At 37.3% G+C, this 21,171-nt stretch overlaps 1 protein-coding gene across 1 annotated transcript in view; it reads left to right on the top strand.

The window, feature by feature from the left end:
* Window positions 1–425: 425 nt before the first annotated feature.
* Window positions 426–21,171, top strand: part of LOC114116232 (lysosomal-associated transmembrane protein 4B-like) — a 56,412-nt gene continuing 35,666 nt past the window's right edge. Inside the window, exon 1 of the mRNA XM_060419365.1 lies at window positions 426–941. Coding sequence (XP_060275348.1) covers window positions 426–941 — 516 coding nt within the window. The remainder of the gene's footprint in view (window positions 942–21,171) is intronic.

Raw genomic sequence — 21,171 nt, forward strand, 5'->3', positions numbered from 1 at the left:
AGAGGTATCAGATGAGAAAGAGTTTAAAGAAAAAGAAAAGCATTAAAATGAATAAAGTGGTTATTTTTTAGTAGGTGAAAGATGCCAAAATACAATGAAATTCTAACAAAATGAAACTTTTACAAAGCTAGTAGAATATCAAAATCCATGAAAGAAAATACATTGTAAATCAAAGAAAAATTTAAAAAACCCCACAACTGTTGAAGAAGACGTCAATACAATATAATACGACTCAATACAATACAATAGTCTCTAATTATTTGAAAACAAATAGGCTAAGTTAGTCAGACAAAGGAAGACAAATATATGATATCAGTTATATGTGAAACTAAAAAAAGAGAACAGATAAATTTATCTACAAAAAGGAAATACAATTACAGATGTAGAAAACACACAGAGGGGGAAGGATAAATTGGGACACTGGGATGGACACATACAGACTACTATGCACCATCCTGCTCGGTGTCTGGTACCTGATCCTTAATGCTGCGGTACTGCTGATTCTGTTGAGCACCCTGGCTGATCCAGATTATCACCGCTTTTCAAGTTCTGACCTCGGGGGTGACTTTGAGTTCATGGATGATGCCAACATGTGCATTGCCATCGTGATTTCTGTTCTCATGATCCTTATCTGTGCCATGGTTACGTACAGAGCATACAAGCAATACACAGCCTGGATCATCCCATTCTTCTGCTATCAGATCTTTGATTTTTCCCTGGACACCTTGGTTGTGGTCACCATACCTGTTTATCCAAACTCCATCCAGGAATACATACAACAGCGGCCTCCTGATTTTCCTTACAAAGATGATATCATGTCAGTGAATCCTACCTGTTCGGTCCTCGTTATTCTTCTGTTTACCAGCATTATCTTGGCTTTTAAGGGTTACTTGATTAGCTGTGTTTGGAACTGCTACCGAAATATCAATAACCTCAGATATGCAGATGACGCCACCCTTATGGCAGAAAGTGAAGAGGAACTAAAAAGCCTCTTGATGAAAGTGAAAGAAGAGAGTGAAAAAGTTGGCTTAAAGCTCAACATTCAGAAAACAAAGATCATGGCATTTGGTCCCATCACTTCATGGGAAATAGATAGGGAAACAGAAAGTGTCAGACTTTATTTTTTTCGGCTCCCAAATCACTGCAGATGGTGATTGCAGCCATGAAGTTAAAAGACGCTTACTCCTTGGAAGAAAAGTTATGACCAACCTAGATGGCATATTGAAAAGCAGAGACATTACTTTGCCAACAAAGGTCTGTCTAGTCAAGGCTATGGTTTTTCCAGTGTTCATGTATGGATGTGAGAGTTGGACTGTGAAGAAAGCTGAGCACTGAAGAATTGATACTTTTGAACTGTGGTGTTGGAGAAGACTCTTGAGAGTCCCTTGGACTGCAAGAAGATCCAACCAGTCCATTCCGAAGATCAGCCCTGGGATTTCTTTGGAGGGAAAGATGCTGAAGCTGAAACTCCAGTACTTTGGCCACCTCATGTGAAGAGTTGACTCATTGGAAAAGTCTCTCATGCTGGGAGGGGTTGGGGGCAGGAGGAGAAGGGGACGACAGAGGATGAGATGGCTGGATGGCATCACTGACTCGATGGATGTGAGTCTGAGTGAACTCCGGGAGTTGGTATGGACAGGGAGGCCTGGCATGGTGCTGTTCTTGGAGTCAAAGTGTCGGACATGACTGAATGACTGAACTGACCTGAACTGAACCGAACCGATATATCGATGGCAGGAACTCCTCTGATGGTCCTGGTTTATGTTACCAGCAACAACACTACATCTTGATTCCAGCTTGTGCTTCATTCCCCTGGGCATTTCATTTGACATGCTCTGCATATCAGAGAAGGCAATGGCACCCCACTCCAGTACTCTTGCCTGGAAAATCCCATGGACAGAGGAGCCTGGTAGGCTGCAGTTCATGGAGTCGCTGAGTTGGATATGACTAAGCAACTTCACTTTCATTTTTTACTTTCATGCATTGGAGAAGGAAATGGCAACCCACTCCAGTGTTCTTGCCTGGAGAATCCCAGGGACAGGGAGCCTGGTGGGCTGCTGTCTATGGGGTTACACAGAGTTGGACACGACTGAAGCGACTTAGCAGCAGCATATGTAGAATTATTTATTTTAAAAATTAGTATTTAATTTTATTTACCTTTTTTTTTTCTTTTGATGGTGTAGCATGCAGGATCTTAGTTCTTGGAGCATGGATCAAATCCGTGCCTCCTGCAATGGAAGCCTAATGTCCTAAGCACTCGACAGCCAGGGAATTCCCAAGTCTAGCTATTTAAAGCAAAAGACATTTGACTCAGATAATTCAGTTCACACAAAATGGCTGGAAAGAGAAGGGAACTGGGCTATGATTCCCAGAATCACACTGCCCAATGGGCCTGCAGGGCTGCTGCTACCTTTGCCATGATCAGAGAAGTGGGTAATCACGCAAACTCCGCCTGAACTGTCAAGGTCAAGAGCACAACCCTGGAGCTGTGATCCAGCATCTGGAGACTGCTGCTCGTGCCTCCATTGCAAGTGCTTGTAAGCTTAGTGACCTGGCACTGAGGCAATACCATCTTTGTCCTTACTTGCTAGCTGCAAGAGACAAACTAAGAAGTCCCCTGCTTCACCCACACCTTCCCAATCTTGAGGTTTGGATCAAGGATCTTACATTTTCAGTGTGATCTATTTCACATCTACATTTGAAATTGCCAGTTAACCTTGGAAATACAGATTTTAGCTTTCCAGACTTTGTAGTTCTAAAAAACTCTTTAAAAAATAGAGAGAATGGCTACTTTGTGCCAGATTGATCATGTCTACCATGTCTGTGAGACTAAAACAAAACTTTAAAAATATTGAGGGTGTATTTGAATCAAAATATATATTTTTAATGCTAATAAATGGAATTATGCAAATCAGTCTCAGACCATGAATTAATAAAAATGGTAATCTATAAAACAGATGTAAGCCAAATAATTGATGCCTTTAAATTGTGGTGTTGGAGAAGACTCTTGGGAGTTCCTTGGACTGCAAGGAGATCAAACCAGTCAACTCTAAAGGAAAGCAACCCTGAATACTTATTGGAAGGACTGATGTTGAAGCTGAAGCTCCAATCTTTTGGCCACCTGATGCAAAGAGCTGGCTCCTTGGACAAGACCCTGATGTTGAGAAAGAATGAAGGTAGGAGAAGGGGGCAGCAGAGGATAAGATGGTTAGATAGCATCACTAACTCAATGGATATGAATGTGAGCAAATTCAGGGAGATAGTGAAGGACAGGAAAGCCTGGCATGCTGCTGTTCATGGGATTGCAGAGTTGAACATGACTTAGGGACTGAACAACAACAAAGCAAATAAAAACAGCCTCAAAGATTGGAATTAGAAATTGTCCTATGAAATTTTGGGATCAAGTATGAAATTGAATCTATAGGACCCTTATAAAATAATGATGATGAAAGGTCACATCGTAGCATTTTTTCAGAATGAGATGAAAGATATAGAGTCAAATATATAGCATTAAATGCTTCCATTCTCAAAAGATCTGAATTCCTGGTCTTCTCTTTGACATCAGCTACTCAAAATAACTTTGCCTTCAAATTAAAATAAGAAATGAGATAGTCTTTATATACCAAGTTTTCAATTTTTGAAACTGTAATTTTCAGAGTCATCAGGGGGAGAGTGACAATGATATATTGCATACTCAGAAAAATTATAAATTCATACAAAAACTTTGAAGGGTAATTTGGCAATGTGTATCAAAAGCCTTAAAATGAGTAAGCTTTGATTCAGTGTTACCATTTTGGAAACATTATCCCAGGAAGGTGGTCAGAAATATACACAAAGAGCTAAGAATAGGTTAGCTAGTAAAGCACTATTTAGCAAAATTGTTCAATATTAGTGAAAGGTTAGATAAATTATGGTATGGTGTTAGTTCAGTGCTCTGTAACTTGAAAATATTGTTTTGGAAAATATATTTAATAACTTGGAAAATATTCATTATATATTATATAGATGTTCATTTATTATATATGTAGAGAATAGTTTACAAAATAACATGGAAAACATGATTATACACACACACACACATATATATATACACACATATATATAATCTAAAATAATGCTGGAAAGCTAATGGAAGTGTATTAACAGGTTTGTAACTGTGGTTGATATATCAGTCAAGATAGGTTACATTATAGTTTGGAAACAAGAAAAACTGAAACCCCAGTGGCTTAATATACAACGGTTTATTTATTTGCTCTCTCTTAAGGTCTGCTGAGGGTACAGGCAGCTTTCCAGGGCAGCTGTCTTCCATGTGGGAGCATAGAACCATCCTCCCGGTTGGGAGCACAAACTAACTTGATCATGTGGCACTTCCGTAACAATTCTTCCCACAATTGTTGTGGCAGTGGAAGAGAGAGTCTGCTCAGAGTTACAGGTACTTTTCTCCCTTGAATTTATATTTCACCCTTAAGCAAGTATAAATGATGAAAAGCCTAAGTACCTCAAACTAGAATTCAAAACTTTACTCACCCCGAATGGCTGAGTATCTCAAGTTATTCTAGTGCCTGAAAATTAGCTCCCAATGCTTTTCCTTCCTTGACAATAATGTGCTGACTTATCTGAATGCATCATTTATTCTACCAGAGTCTCAATCACACTAGCTGAAATGAGGAAGAAATAGTTACATCAAAGCCTTGATGAAAATTCTAGAATATTTCATCAATAAATAACAGTGAACTGAGATGTGCTTATATTTGTCTCTTAGACTTCTTTGAACACAGTCTGTTTTCTCCTTTAGATAATGCTCATAAATGTTAAATGCAGTGGACTCGGGTGATTTTATAGATGGAAATCATGTTGTTTATTCCAAGCAACCTGCCTTTATTTTCCCCAGTGCCATTATTTTGTTTTTTGTTGTTCTCTTAAGTTTTGCCAGGGATTTTTATGGGCTCTAGCTTTTAAGCAGTTTGTAGTGCTCGCCATCAGTAGTGGGGCACAGTAATATTTTAGTCATGTTTCTCATCTTGTGTATAACCTTGTTTTAGCCCTTCTGAGTTCTGGTGTGAAATAAAATTGATTTCTTTTCTTAAAGAAGGAAATTTACTTTTATATAAGTGAACTTCAAGGATGGAATCATGCCCTTTTGTTAGAACTGTATTAACAGCCACTGGGTACCATAGTTAGAAGACCACTGTAGTTGGTATATAAACATAATAAATCATAGAAAATAGGCTGACATTGAGCAAAACCTCAAATTACTGGATCTGCAAAAGATTTAGATTTCTTCCATTAGGGTTATTCTATCTCCAAGGTGAGAATGATGTGGTGCAGCAAGGATTTTAAAAATGTGTTATACAACTCTAATTAAACTACTCATGTATTGATGAGTGACTTATTTGGAAGAGGCGAGATGGGATAAATGATGGGAAAAGAAAGACGAATTCTTTAAAAGGAAAATTATCTATAGTATTAAATATATAAATTATATATGATTCCTTGATTTCTTCTGCATGTGGTTATAATCAAATCCAACTTTTCCTATTTCACATACAAAGTGAAGCTAAGAATTGGGCTAGGAGGGAATTTCAATTGGCTTTGACAGATTGGAGTAATTTTCAGCATGGCTTTGAGATAGTGGGTTTACTTGGCTAATACATATTTTTCAGTATTGTCAGTTGAGACAGAAACCCCAAACATTAGGAAAGTGTTTGAATACGGGGTATTTTGTGCCAGGAAGGCACATTGACTTTGGTGTACAATGTTAAGATCATGAATTTTGCTAAATACAATTGCAAACATATGTTCAATTGTAAAGCAGGGAATGAAAAGCAAATTAAAAAATAAACAATACAAATGTGTTTCACTAAGAAGCAGTGAATAACACCAAGGGTGTTTTTAAAAATTTTAACATTGTGCAACTACTATAACTACTTTTTGCATTGCTAATATATTAATGAGCCATATTATTCATGCTATTTCTTTCTACTTTTAAAATAATTGACTTAAGGATATTAAATTATGAAAGATTGTGTTTTCCAGATTCAGTCTTTTTTATTACTGAAGGCGTTTTAAATAAAAGAAAGAACTTTGAGGATGATCGAAATTTTAATTTAATCATTAAAATAGTCTGTTCTGAAAATTTAACTTGGTTGGATCAGAATAGTATGGATTTTGAATGAACACTGGTTCAAACTAGTTCAGACTTGGCAAAACCAGTTCAAACCGGCTCAGTTCAGTCACTCAGTCATGTCCCACTCTTTGCGACCCCATGAACCGCAGCACGCCAGGCCTCCCTGTCCATCACCAACTCCCGGAGTTCACCCAAATTCATGTCCATCGTGTCAGTGATGCCATCCAGCCATCTCATCCTCTGTCGTCCCCTTCTCTTCCTGCCCTCAATCTTTCCCAACATCAGGGTCTTTTCAAATGAGTCAGCTCTTCACATCCGGTGGCCAAAGTATCGGAGTTTCAGTTTCAACATTAGTCCTTCCAGTGAACACCCACAAAACGGCTCAGATCATTTCAGACCAGTTCAGACTGATTCAAATTGGTTTAGACTGATTCAAACTGGCTCAAACTAGCTCAGACCAGTTCAAACAGGTTCAGACCAGTTTAAACTGGCTCAGACCAATTTAGACTGGTTCAAACTGGTTTGGACTAGCTCGGACCAATTCAAACTGGTTTGGCCTAGTTCAAACAGATTCAGGCCAGTTCAAACCGTTTTTGAAGGGTTGGTTCAATCTGTTTCAGACTGGTTCCAACTGGCTCAGGTCGGTTTAAACTGGATCAGATTGGTTTTTTATCAGAATAGACCGGTTTAGATTGGAATAGATCATGCTGGTTTAGACAAGTTTAGAGTGGAGTAGATCGGAATAGACTGAAATAGACTGGTATAGACTGGAATAAACCAGAATAGACCAGGAATGATAGACTTATATAGACCAGTATTTTCAGATCGTTTTCTGCCATTACTGCAAAAGTATATCCTCAAAGTTATTCCTGTGACAACTGGTGGTTAAACTCCAAATCTGAGGATGTATCATTCTCCTTTTTCTCAAACTTATAAACAAAAGGAAGGATTCAGTTTATTTATTCTTTTATTCACTTAATGTATGTCTTTCTCTAAGATGTATATACTTGTCTATTTTTCTCTTACATTTGTCTTGGTAATGGAGCCTGTCTTAAATCCCAAGTTTCTGTAGGATAGGGACCATGCCTATTTAATTTGCTTTTAACACATCTAAACCAATGCAATAAAAATATATGAACTTAACATATGAATCTTGATGCTGATGATGATTATAATAATTTGTTGTTTCTCTTTTGCTAATCCATTCTTGCTGACAGCAAAGTTTTGTGTATTTTTGCATACATTTTCATATTTCACAAAAATGTAAAGACATAATGCATAAAATTTGACTTCAATATTCCTTTAATTTTATCCCAATTCTCTATTTCTTTTTTATTTATCTGCTGGAATTACAGATGAGGTCAAATCTTTAAATTAATTGCAAATTTCTCTTTGGATTTACAACACAAGTCTGTTGATTATATCATATCTGTCACTATTAATATAAGGTGAACATTAAATAAATGGGAAAGGAATAGTTAAAAGAAAAATGCTACAGAACAATGTATGGTATTTCTCTCCCTACAGTCTAATGTAATCAATCATGACCCAGACTGTAAAAATCTGCTGGGTTCCCAGAGAATTATGAGCATTCTTTCCTTCTCTGAGATTTTCTATGTTCTATACATTTAAGAAACTCCATACTGTCTCTTTTCTTTTTTTTTTTAACTTCAGAGAGGATCTACTGTACATGCAAAAGTAACTTACAGAGAGTCACATTTCAATATGAATATGTAACTTAATAATAATATCACTAACATTAAGTCACTAACATTGTCTTCTCATTGGATATCATATTATCAGAGTTATTAATTGATATCTGTAGGCTCTCTTACATTGCTTCACATGCTATACCTAAAAAGACTTGGATTTTCAAAAGCAGATTTCATGTTACATACATCATCTATATACTCATATCTCCACCTTGTATAGTTCAGCAAACAATGGATTCTAATAATAAAAATATTTAAGTACATCTTAAATATAGTTGCTATTTTTAGTTAGTATGGTATTCTTATGCATTAGCATATGGAGTTAAACCATGAGTCTCAAACAAAAGTTAAATTATAAATTCCTAAAGAGAAAACCCTTTAGGTAATGGATCTTTATTTATTTGCATGTTTTATACATCAATATGGCTCTCAGTGAATTCACTCTCTTATCTTCTCCTATCTCCATGCCATTTTGTTTATTCTCCCACTATTGAAATTTGGTAGCAGCTCACTTTGGGTAGATCTGAGGTCTAATACTCTAGGTTGTGTGAAACAAAGGAGAGAAATTTGTTGAAAGACTATAAGTCGCTGAAATGTTTTTGACAACATCCAAAATTTCAATCCTAAAAGAGCGCTACCTTCACTCAGATCTCACTTAATCATTATTTACACAATATTACAAAATTATATGTGCAACATATATAGGAAGTATACGTGCTCTAAAAACAAAATTCAGTCCTGTCAGCTTTGTATCAAAAGAAGAGACAAAATGAATCTATAGAAAACAGACAAAACTTGAACAGCAGTGTGTATTTTGTTTAATTTGTATATATAAAATAACCTGCACCTATCAGTAGTTCCCAAGGTAACACTGGTACATCATAGTTAAAATAATCGGAATTTGCAATAATTGCTTTGAGTCTTCTAGAATAAGTTAAATAATTTTAATTTCTGTTTCTTTAATGACATTTTGGAGAACCAACCAAACAAACAAACAACAACAAACAAACCAAAACTTTTTCAGGCAAATATTATCTTCTTTGAGGTCAAAAAATTCATGAAATTTGACACAAAAAACTTTCAAACAAATACAAGTGATACCATAACAACTGAAGAAATCTGTGTCCCATAATAAGAAAAGGTTTACTGAAAGATGGTCTATCAACTCAATAGAATATTATTGAGTCATTTAAACTCTAATAATGAGAACTATATCAAAATATGGAATGTTACTAGTGTTAAGTGAAGAAGTGATCATAGAATTAAACAGACATCAGATTGATCACTGCTATTTAAAAGAAGCTTAGACTCAAATTGAAGAAAGTAGGGAAAATCACTAGACCATTCAGGTATGACCTAAATCAAATCCCTTATGATTATACAGTGGAAGTGAGAAATAGATTTAAGGGCCTAGATCTGATAGATAGAGTGCCTGATGAACTATGGAATGAGGTTCGTGACATTGTACAGGAGACAGGGATCAAGACCATCCCCATGGAAAAGAAATGCAAAAAAGCAAAATGGCTGTCTGAGGAGGCCTTACAAATAGCTGTGAAAACAAGAGAGGTGAAAAGCAAAGGAGAAAAGGAAAGATATAAGCATCTGAATGCAGAGTTCCAAAGAATAGCAAGAAGAGATAAGAAAGCCTTGTTCAGGGATCAATGCAAAGAAATAGAGGAAAACAATAGAATGGGCGAGACTAGAGATCTCTGCAAGAAAATTTGAGATACCAAGGGAACATTTCATGCAAAGATGGGCTCAATAAAGGACAGAAATGGTATGGACCTAACAGAAGCAGAAGATATTAAGAAGAGGAGGCAAGACTACATGGAAGAACTGTACAAAAAAGATCTTCACCACCCAGATAGTCATGATGATGTGATCACTAATCTAGAGCCAGACATCTTGGAAATTAAAGTCAAGTGGGCCTTAGAAAGCATCACTACAAACAAAGCTAGTGGAAGTGATGGAATTCCAGTTGAGCTATTTCAAATCCTGAAAGATCATGCTGTGAAAGTGCTGCACTCAATATGCCAGCAAATTTGGAAAACTCAGCAGGGGCCACAGGACTGGAAAAAGTCAGTTTTCATTCCAATCCCAAAGAAAGGCAATGCCAAAGAATGCTCAAACTACCGCACAATTGCACTCATCTCACATGCTAGTAAAGTAATGCTCAAAATTCTCCAAGCCAGACTTCAGCAATACTTGAACCGTGAACTCCCTGTTGTTCAAGCTGGTTTTAGAAAAGGCAGAGGAACCAGAGATCAAATTGACAACATCTGCTGGCTCATGGAAAAAGCAAGAGAGTTCCAGAAAGACATCTATTTCTGCTTTATTGACTATGTCAAAGCCTTTGACTGTGTGAATCACAAGAAACTGTGGAAAAGTCTGAAAGAGATGGGCATACAGACCACCTGACCTGCCTCTTGAGAAACCAAATGCAGGTCAGGAAGCAACAGTTAGAACTGGACATGGAACAACAGACTGGTTCCAAATAGGAAAAGGAGTACGTCAAGGCTGTATATTGTCACCCTGCTTATTTAACTTCTATGCAGAGTACATCATGAGAAACGCTGGGCTGGAATAAGCACAAGCTGGAATGAAGATTGCCGGGAGAAATCTCAATAACCTCAGATATGCAGACAACACCACCCTGATGTCAGAAAGTGAAGAAGAGCTCAAAAGCCTCTTGATGAAAGTGAAAGAGGAGAGTGAAAAAGTTGGCTTAAAGCTCAACATTCAGAAAACGAAGATCATGGCATCTGGTCCCACCACTTCATGGGAAATAGATGGGAAACAGTGGAAACAGTGTCAGACTTTATTTTTGGGGCTCCAAAATCACTGCAGATGGTGACTGCAGCCATGAAATTGAAAGACCCTTACTCCTTGGAAGAAAAGTTATGACCAACCTAGATAGTATATTCAAAAGCAGAGACATTACTTTGCTGACTAAGGTCTGTCTAGTCAAGGCTATGGTTTTTCCTGTGGTCATGTATGGATGTGAAAGTTGGACTGTGAAGAAGGCTGAGCGCTGAAGAATTGATGCTTTTGAACTGTGGTGTTGGAGAAGAGTCTTGAGAGTCCCTTGGACTGCAAGAAGATCCAACCAGTCCATTCTGAAGGAGATCAACCCTGGGATTTCTTTGGAAGGAATGATGCTAAAGCTGAAGCTCCAGTACTTTGGCCACCTCATGCGAAGAGTTGACTCATTGGAAAAGACTCTGATGCTGGGAGGGATTGGGGGCAGGAGGAGAAGGGACAACCGAGGATGAGATGGCTGGATGGCATCACAAACTCGATGGACGTGAGTCTGAGTGAACTCTGGGAGATGGTGATGGACAGGGAGGCCTGGCATGCTGCGATTCATCGGGTCGTAAAGAGTCAGACACGACTGAGCGACTGAACTGAACTATTTGTCAATAAATATTGGAATGAAATAAAAGAAATGGAAACCCAGAACATAGAGGCCATGAAGCCATGTTCACAAACTTGGAAACAGGTTTCCTGAGTTTGGGTTCCAGATTTGTTGCTTTTTAGTTTCCCTCCTTTGAGCAAATTATGAAACTAAACCCAAGTGTCTTAGTTTATTCATCTGATAAACAAGGATAGATTATCTTCTCTATGTGCTGTTATAAGGATTAAACTTATTATATGTGAAAAACATTAAGAATAATGCCTGGAACATAATATTACTATATATGTCAATAAAACTTTTAAAAATAATTATATCATATTGCTGAAATTAAAAGGGCTTCCCAGGTGGTGCAATGGTAAAGAATCTGCCTGCAATGCAGAAGAAGTGAGTTTAATCCCTGGGCCAGGAAGATTCTTTGGAGAAGGAAATGGTGACTCTCTCCAGTATTCTTGCCTGGAAAATCCCATGGACAAAGGAGCCTGGTGGGCTAGATGAGATTAAAGGGGAATTTTGTGTTAGGTAAATTTTGAATTAGGTAAAGTGAGTTAGGTAATTTCGAATTAGGTAAAGTGAATTAAAATAAAAGATTGGATCATGTGAATTAATATTACTTAAAAAGTCAAGAAATTGCATAAGTGGTTTAGAGAAAATAATGATTAAAGTGAAATATTTTTGGATTTTGAAAGAAATTCACTTAGCTACCTGGAAAGTTCAATTAATAGTTAATTTCCTGAAACACCTAGATTAGTCCAGACATTACTATCTCTAGTTATTTGTCTTTTGTTTTACAAATTGCCACCATATTGTTCTCTACATTTATCCTTGGTTATGTCATGTGTGTTTGGCTTTTGCAGTTATACATTTAGTTTGTATTCACTAATACTATTTAATTTTCTCTTCACATAAATAATGACAAGTAACTAAATCCTACTGGGCTTTGGCATTTTCTTTCCACAGAAAGGTTTTTAAAAGTGAAAACTCAACTTCCCTTCCAAGTGTCCACACTCTAATTTGTGACTCATTTTGCTGTGATTTTCATGTAGTTTCTTCAGGCCCCTGATCTTTTCCTTTTGAGCCTCTTAGAAGGGACTTTCTGGGATCCAGAAATGCTTATGTTTAGTTCAATTCAGTCACTCAGTTGTGTCTGACTCTTTGCGACCCCATGAATCACAGCACACCAGGCCTCCCTGTCCATCACCAACTCCCGGAGTTCACTCAGACTCACGTCCATCGTGTCTGTGATGCCATCCAGGCATCTCATCCTCTGTTGTCCCCTTCTCCTCCTGCCCCCAATCTCTCCCAGCATCAGAGTCTTTTCCAATGAGTCAACTCTTCACATGAGGTGGCCAAAGTACTGGAGTTTCAGCTTTAGCATCAGTCTTTCCAATGAACACCCAGGACTGATCTCCTTTAGGATGGATTGGTTGGAGCTCATTGCAGTCCAAGGGACTCTCAAGAGTCTTCTCCAACACCATAGTTCAAAAGCATCAATTCTTCAGTGCTCAGCTTTCTTCACAGTCCAACTCTCACATCCATACATGAGCACTGGAAAAACCATAGCCTTGACTAGATGGACCTTAGTCGTCAAAGTAATGTCTCTGCTTTTGAATATGCTATCTAGGTTGGTCATAACTTTCCTTCCAAGGAGTAAGCGTCTTTTAATTTCATGGCTTCAATCAGCATCTGCAGTGATTTTGGAGCCCCAAAATGGCAAACCACTTCAGTACTCTTGCTTTGAGAACCCCATGAACAGTATGAAAAGGCAAAATGATAGGATATTGAAATAGGAACTCCCCAGGTCAGTAAGTGCCCAATACGCTACTGGAGATCAGTGGAGAAATAACTCCAGAAAGAATGAAGGGATGGAGCCAAAACAAAAACAATACCATACATCAACATGATGTATGTTGATGTATGGCAAAACCAATACAATATTGTAAAATAATTAGCCTCCAATTAAAATAAATAAATTTATATTAAAAAGAAAACAAACAATACCCAGTTGTGGATGTGACTGGTGATAGAAGCAAGATCCGATGCTATAAAGAGCAATATTGCATAGGAACCTGGAATGTTAGGTCCATGAATCAAGGCAAATTGGAAGTGATCAAACAGGAGATGGCAAGAGTGAACGTCGCCATTCTAGGAATCAGTGAACTACAATGGACTGCAATGTGTGAATTTAACTCAGATGACCATTATATCTACTCCTGTGGGCAGGAATCCCTTATAAGAAATGGAGTAGCCATCATGGTCAACAAAAGAGTCTGAAATGCAGTACTTGGATGCAATCTCAAAAATGACAGAATGATCTCCATTCATTTCCAAGGCAAAACATTCAATATTGTGGTAATCCAAGCCTATGCCCCAACCAGTAATGCTGAAGAAGCTGAAGTTGAACGGTTCTATGAAGACCTACAAGACCTTTTAGAACTAACACCCCTCAAAAGATGTCCTTTTCATTATAGGGGACTGGAATGCAAAAGTAGGAAATCAAGAAACACCTGGAGTAACAGGCAAATTTTGCCTAAGAGTACAGAATGAAGCAGGGCAAAGGCTAATAGAGTTCTTCCAAAAGAACACACTGGTCATAGCAAATGCCCTCTTCCAACAATGCAAGAGAAGAGTCTACACATGGACATCACCAGATGGTCAACACCAAAATCAGATTGATTACATTCTTTGCAGCCAAAAATGGAAAAGCTCTGTACAGTCAGCAAAAACAAGACCAGGAGCTGACAGTGGCTCAGATCATGAACTCTTTATTGCCAAATTCAGACTGAAATGGAAGAAAGTAGGGAAAACCACTAGACTATTCAGGTATGACCTAAATCAAATCCCTTATGACTTAGCAACTGATCGGCAATTGACATGTAGCTCTATGTAGTTCAGCCTAACCCACAAACTAAGTTAAATTCCATGTGGATATTTGAGCCAACGGGAACAGCTGATACTGAGTCACTCCTTTAGCTAGTGTTCTTATGTTTATGTTTTCACACTAGAAGTGTGCCAAACCTGAAGCCAAACTGAAGCTCCAGGACAAGTAAAGGGGTCTCTTTCACAGAAAGACTATGGGTAGTGACTCAGTCGCTGTCTGCACAGGGCCCTCGTTGTGGCATCCTGCCAAGAACCATCTTTCTGATTATCATAGTCCTGTGGGATTTAACAATGCAAGTTTACCTGGCTGTAAGAGCTAGGCAATCAAGGGGGTTGGGTTATAGCTGCAAAAATTGGGGTGAAAACCAGCTCCTTTTTAGTAGACACTGGTGGTCTGGGCATGGCAGAGGGAGAATATGAAGATAGCACCTATCCTCTGTGATCCCTGGAAAGGAAGGCTGTCAGCTCCTAATTAAGGACTGCTTAACTAGAAACCTGACCTTCAGACTGCAACCCTGATGATGAACTAATAGGTCTCTTTCACAGAAAGGCTGAGATCCTAGGCCTGTTGCCTCATGTGCCCTGGGGGTGGTATTTGTTTAAGAATTCTTTCTTCATGGTTTACAGTCTCATGAGAACCACAAGTGTAGATTCTACTGGTCACCAGAGCCACAAAAATCAGGGTGCCAGATAGAGACATGAAGTCCTTTGTGGGACCCCAATTATTATGGTCCCATGGGACCAAAAACACAAGCTTCCCTGGCCCTTAGAGTCAGGCATCCAGGAAATGTCCCCTGGGTAGCAGCTGCAGAGATCAAGGCACCAGACACATAAAAAGATTTCCCTTCTCAAAGATACTGGTACTCTAAAGCATGACAAAAGGAGAGAGAAAAGATAGTACCTTGCAGACTCTGTCCCTGGAGAGTGTTCCAGGAGGCTTCTAGAATATGTTAAATTAGATGCTTGCCCATCAGGGAAATTCTTATCATAAACAAATTATCCTTCTGTACTCTAAGTATGGGAGAAATTTGCTGCGTCTGAGCTGGATTCAGAAGTGGGTAAGTCTGAGCTTGGGTCCTTTAAGAGTTGTCTTTCATTTTGCTGAAATTTTATGGATCTCAGAACACAAGCCTTGTTAATTTTTATAGTTGGATGTTTTGGGATCTTTTCTCTTTGGTACAAATTCTAAAAGTTGAAGTGCCTGTTGTGGGGTTTAAGCTATTTGCTCCTTAGGGAGAAGCTCTGGCTTTTGAGTTTTCTCCTGGGTGTAGGCATGGGTTTTATGGTGAGACTGTGTTCCAGCCTCTTCTACGTACTTCAGTGTGGTTTTGTTCTTGTTTTCCCAATATGAAGTCATCGCTCAGCCAGGCTTTAGGTTTCCTTTAAGAAGAAACTGTTCCATATGTAGCTGTAGACTCAGTGTATCCATGGGAGAAGGTAATTTCAGGATATTCCCATGTCACTATCTTGAACTGGAAGCAAAGAGGAGTCACAGAGCTGAAGAATACAATAGCTAAGAGAGAAACGCACTAGAGGGGTTCACAGTAGAAAGAAATAGAGCGTAGGAAAGGATTGAGTCAACTTGAAGAAAAGGCAGTGCAATTCTTTCAATCAGAGCAGCCGAAAGAGAAAAGAATGGAAAAAGGTGAAGATAGCTTAAGGGCTTGTGGACATCAAGCTAAGTAACATTCACATGATTGGGGTCCCAAAAGAATAAGAGAGAAAGGGGCAGAAATCTTGTTTGAAGAAATAATGGCTTAAACCTTTATCAACCTGGATAAGGAAATAGACATCCAGATCTGTTAAACCCAGACAATTCCAAATAAGATGACTCCAAAGAGACCATCAAGACACATTATACTTAAAATATCAAAGTTAAAGACAAGAACAGAATATTAAAAGCAGCAAGAGAAAAGCAACTTTTTATGTACAAACGAACCCCCATAAGACTATTAATAAATTTTTTCAGCAGAAGCATTGCAGGCCAAAAGAGAGTGGCACAAACGAAAAGGAAAAACTTCCAACCAAGAATGCACTACCCAGTAAAGTTAGCATTCAGAATTGAAGGAGAGATAAAGAGGTTTCCAGGCAAGCAAAAACTAAAGGAGATCATTACCACTAAAGCAGCCTTATGAGAAACGATAAAGGGGCTTCCTTAGGTTGAAAAGAAAGGGCACTAATTAGTAACAAGAAAACAAAGAAAGAGTAAATCTCACTGAGAAGGTAAATTTAAAGGTAAATTTGGTGGTTAATCACTCATAAAGCTAGTAAAAAGTTAAAAGACAAAAGTAGTAATAACAACTATGGTTACATTAATTATTTAAGGAATATATAAGATAAAAAGATGTAAAATGTGCCATTAAAATGTAAAATATTAGGGGAGGGCAGTAAAAATGTTGAACTTTAAATTTAAATGGTATTAAACTTACATTGTTATCAACTTAAACTATTATAGACACAAGTTGTTATATGTAACTCTTATCATAACCACAAAGCAAAATCTTATAGTAAATACACACAAAAAATAGAGAAAGGAGTATAAGTGTATCACTAAAGAAAGTCTTTAAATCACAAAGGAAAAGAGCAAGAGAAGAAAGGAACAGAAAAGAACTACAAAAACAACCATAACAACTGAACAAAATAGCAGTAAGTATTAACCTAGCTATCATTGCTTTAAATAAAAATTAACTAAATTCACTGATTCAAAGACATTACAGTGGTAGAATGGACCCATCAGTATGTTATCTACAAAGAACTTTTCATGTAAAGACAGACACAGACTGAAAGTAAAGGGATAGAAAAAGATATTCCATGAAAATGGAAACCAAAAGAAAATTGAAGTAACTCTACATATATCAGAAAAAATAGACTTTAAAACAAAAACTGTAATAAGAAACACAGATAGGCATTACATAACAATGAAGAGGTCAATAATAAGAGTATAAAACATTCGTAAATCTTTATGCATCCAACACAGGAGTACCTCAGTATATAAAGGAATATAAAAAGACCTAAAAGGATGTGCTCTCTTCTCACTTTTAATCAACATAGTTTTGGAAGTCCTAGCCAGAGCAATTAGGCAGGAGAAAGAAATTAACAACATTCAAGTTGGAAAGGAAGAAATAGAACTGTTTCTATTTGCAGATAACATGATACTCATGTGGAAAAATCTTGAAGATTTCATTAAGAAACTTAGAAATAATAAACAAATTCAGTAAAGTTGAAGGATGCAGAATCAATATACAAAAATCTGTTGCATTTCTATATACTAATAATAAACTACCAGAAAGAGAAAAGAAGTGATCATGCTTACAACTGCATCAAGAAAAGAAAATATCTAGGAAAAAAAATTTAACTGAGGAAATAAAAGTCCTATACATGGAAACCATGACATTAATGAACAAAACTGAAGATGACACAAATAAATGGAAAGATAGCACATGCTCATGGATTGGAAGAACAAGATGTTAAGATGTCCATACTACTCAAAGCAATCTATAGATTCAGTGCAATCCCTATCAAAATTCCAATGGCATTTCCCCCCAAAATAGGACAAATAACCCCCAAGTTTGTGTGGGGCTACAAAAGATCCTGAACAGCCAAGATAATCTTGAGAAAGAAGAACAAAACTGGAGGTTATCATGTTCCCTGATTACAAACTACATTACAAAGCTATAGTAATCAAAAGAGTATGCTATTGGCATAAAAGCAGACACAGATCAACGAAACAGAATAGAGAGCCCAGAAATAAACACATGCATATATGTTCAATTAATTTATAGCAAACCAGTCTAGCATATACAATGGGAAAAGACAGTGTTTTCAATAAATGTATTGGGGAAACAATACCTAGATGCAAAAAAGAAACGAAAAAAAAAAAAAAAACCACACACACACAAAGAAAATCTACTGCTATCTTATACCACATACAAAAATAACTCAAAATGGATGTAAGACTTGAAACCATAGAACTCCTAGAAGAAAACATAATTGGTGAGCTTCTTGACATAGATCTTGGTGGTGATTTTTTTGAAGCTGACACCAAAAGTAAAAGAAATAAAAGCAAAAATAAATAAATTTAGCATCATTATACCAAAAAGCTTCTGTATGACAAAGGAAAGTATTAACAAAATGAAAAAGGAACTTTTGTATGAGAGAAAATGTTTGTAAATCATCTGATAAGGAGCTAATAAACAAAATATATAAAGAACTCCTGCAACTCAATGGAAAACAAGCCAATTAAAGGATGGGCTGAAGATCTGAAGAGACATTTTTTCATAGAAGACATACAGATAGCCAACGGGTACATGAAAAGATATTCAGTATCATTAATCATTAGAGAAATGCAAATCAAAATCACAATAAAGCTTCACCTCACATGTTTTAGAATGGCTACGAGGAAGGAAAGAGATAACAACTGTTAGCTAGGATGTTGTGAAAAGGAAAACCCTGTGCACTATTGGTGGGAATATAAATTGGTTCAGCCCCTATGGAAAATGGTATGGAGGCTCTTCAAAAAACTAGAAATAGAACTACCATAATATTTAGCAATTCCACTCTGGATATTTATCTAAAGAAATGACTACGCCAATTCAAAAAGATATAGGCACACCCATATTCATTGTAGCATTATTTATAATAGCCAAGATATAGAAATAGTTTAAGTGTGATTCACAAATGAATGGATAAAGAAATTGTGATACACATACACACACACATACACGCATATTACTATATATGTCATTCAGCCATAAAAAATGAAATCTTGCCATTTGTGACAACATGTATAGAGCTTGGGGACATTATACTAAGTGAAGTAAGTCAGAGAATGATAAATACTGTATAATCTATCTTATATGTGAAATCTAAAAAAAAAAGCAAACCAAAAAAACAAGTTCAGATATATAGAGAACAAATTGGTGATTGCCAGAGATGAGGGGTTGTAAGAGAAATAAGTGAAGGGGGTCAAAAGGTAGAAGAAAAAAAGGCAAATACTGTAGACATCTAGTAAGTGTTAATTCAGCTGCATTGTCTGTATATGTTTTATGATAAGTGCTAGAAAGATTGTCTCATCTACTCTGTACTACATTGAGTGTAGCAAGATATATATAGATAATTTATAAACTTGATTGTCATGTTGTCTTGAGAAAGGGAAAAAATTAAAACATTTTTATCTCTGACATGAATCATATAATTTCTATCTTTGATTAAGACTTTTTTTTCCAAAAATTTCTTCAATAAGTTTGTGTTTTTCAGTTGCTCCTTTCTCTGTTATTGAAATTTCCTGCATCAAGAAAGCATAGCACTGTCATTTTCAGTATCTTCAACATTAAGCACCATGGCAATGGACAATGTACTAATTTAGAAATAGAGATTTTTAGGAATGTAGTAATTCAGCTTTATGGAAAACAGGCAAATGACTCAATAAAACCATCTGGTTACTAAAAACAAAAACGAAAAACCTGTATGCCACACTTATGGGTCCCTGCTGTGTGAGTGGCCTAGCATGGTATGGGGCCTGCTTAAACTCACCACTAACAGCTGGTTACCATTCAGTTGCTAGTTTTGGTGCCCGGTTATTTTCAGTTTGGCTTGGCACTGGCAGTGGCTAACATCTGCGAAGTGATGGCTCAATTTGTGGGCCCAGGTTTTTAGGGCTTAAATGCCCTGAATTCACTGTAAGGCATAATCCAGGCCTGTGTGGGCGCTTCTTCAAAGTTGACCTGAAGGCTTTCAAGAAGTCGGAAAGCATCATGATTCCTTGGCTTTGACACAGCCTGGACCTTCCTTATGGGATAGTTGCTGTCTGTGGAGGTGTCTTAGGACTTGGCTGCCCCTTTCTCTAAGTAGCAACAGGACGTTATTGTTAATAGCTTGGGGACAATGAGATAACTGCTTTCAAGAGTTTCTAGATTTTTTGCCACACGAAGCTGTCTTTGGTGAGAATTATGTTGACACACACACGTGTGCATCCTGGGCTGTGGATCACACAGACATCTGCTGTGCGTGTACCTTATGGATCTACTAGGAATCAGCTAGACATTGGAGGTTGGCTTTGGGGATTTGTTATATCTGCTGCCAGGTCACAAGGTTGTGTTGGTCAGTTCAGGAGTTAAAAGGCCCAAATGGTAGTGAAAGTAAAGAAAATCTACTCAGGTTGAGGAACTAACTAACCAATCTCAAGAAATTATAGCTTCTTTTTTGTTCATATTTATTTTTTCCCTATTTACAGTTCCTAGAAGTCAGAAAATGCTTGGATCCCAACTATCCCCTTTTTCAAAAAATCTTTTAAGACAAAGAAGTTATTTATTTCTGCAACCTAATGGCCTTTAATATCATTTTTATGTATGTTTGAGTATATTTTAGAGCTGGAAGAGTAAATGAAATGCAGTATTTACATTTTGCTAATTTTCTTCTCTTGTCAGAAAGCTGCTATTTTGCAGAAAGAGAAATATGTTAAAAATGTAAGTATTTTAACTATAAAAATCAATTGTCATAAATTGTATATATAGCAAATCACATGGGAAGTCTTTATTTCCTAATTTAAAAAATCTGCCTCAAAGAAATATTTCAGCACACAGAGGCACATGGGCCACTTGGCAGATGGCCTAATTGAAACCAAGGGCCCAGGAGAAGAGCTGAACTCTGCATCTGCCATCCAGAACTGGCTGCGCTACACTTTGAACCAGTGCTGATGGCTTTGTACACAAAGATCAAAATGAGTTTGTTTTATTCAGCTGGGTTGTGGAGGTGCACATATTTTGGCTTCTGGATGCAATAAAGCATTGAGCTCTCAGATAAACAAACTATAAATCTAATCAAGCCTGGGCACAATGATAAGTGGATTACTTGAGAGAGGGAGAGACAGACACAGAGAGACAGAGAAAGACTCACGAGATAAAATGGCCCGATTCCACTTTATGCAGTGGAGTACTGAATGTGAATCTTGGCACACTGCCAGTGTTAGCAACTATTTCTTCTTCTTCCTTTTCCTCTTCCTTCTTCTCCTCCTCCTCTCATCTGCGTTCTTGTCATGCTGC

The sequence above is a fragment of the Ovis aries genome, chromosome 8, assembly GCF_016772045.2.
Source record: "Ovis aries strain OAR_USU_Benz2616 breed Rambouillet chromosome 8, ARS-UI_Ramb_v3.0, whole genome shotgun sequence".
NCBI lineage: Eukaryota > Metazoa > Chordata > Mammalia > Artiodactyla > Bovidae > Ovis > Ovis aries.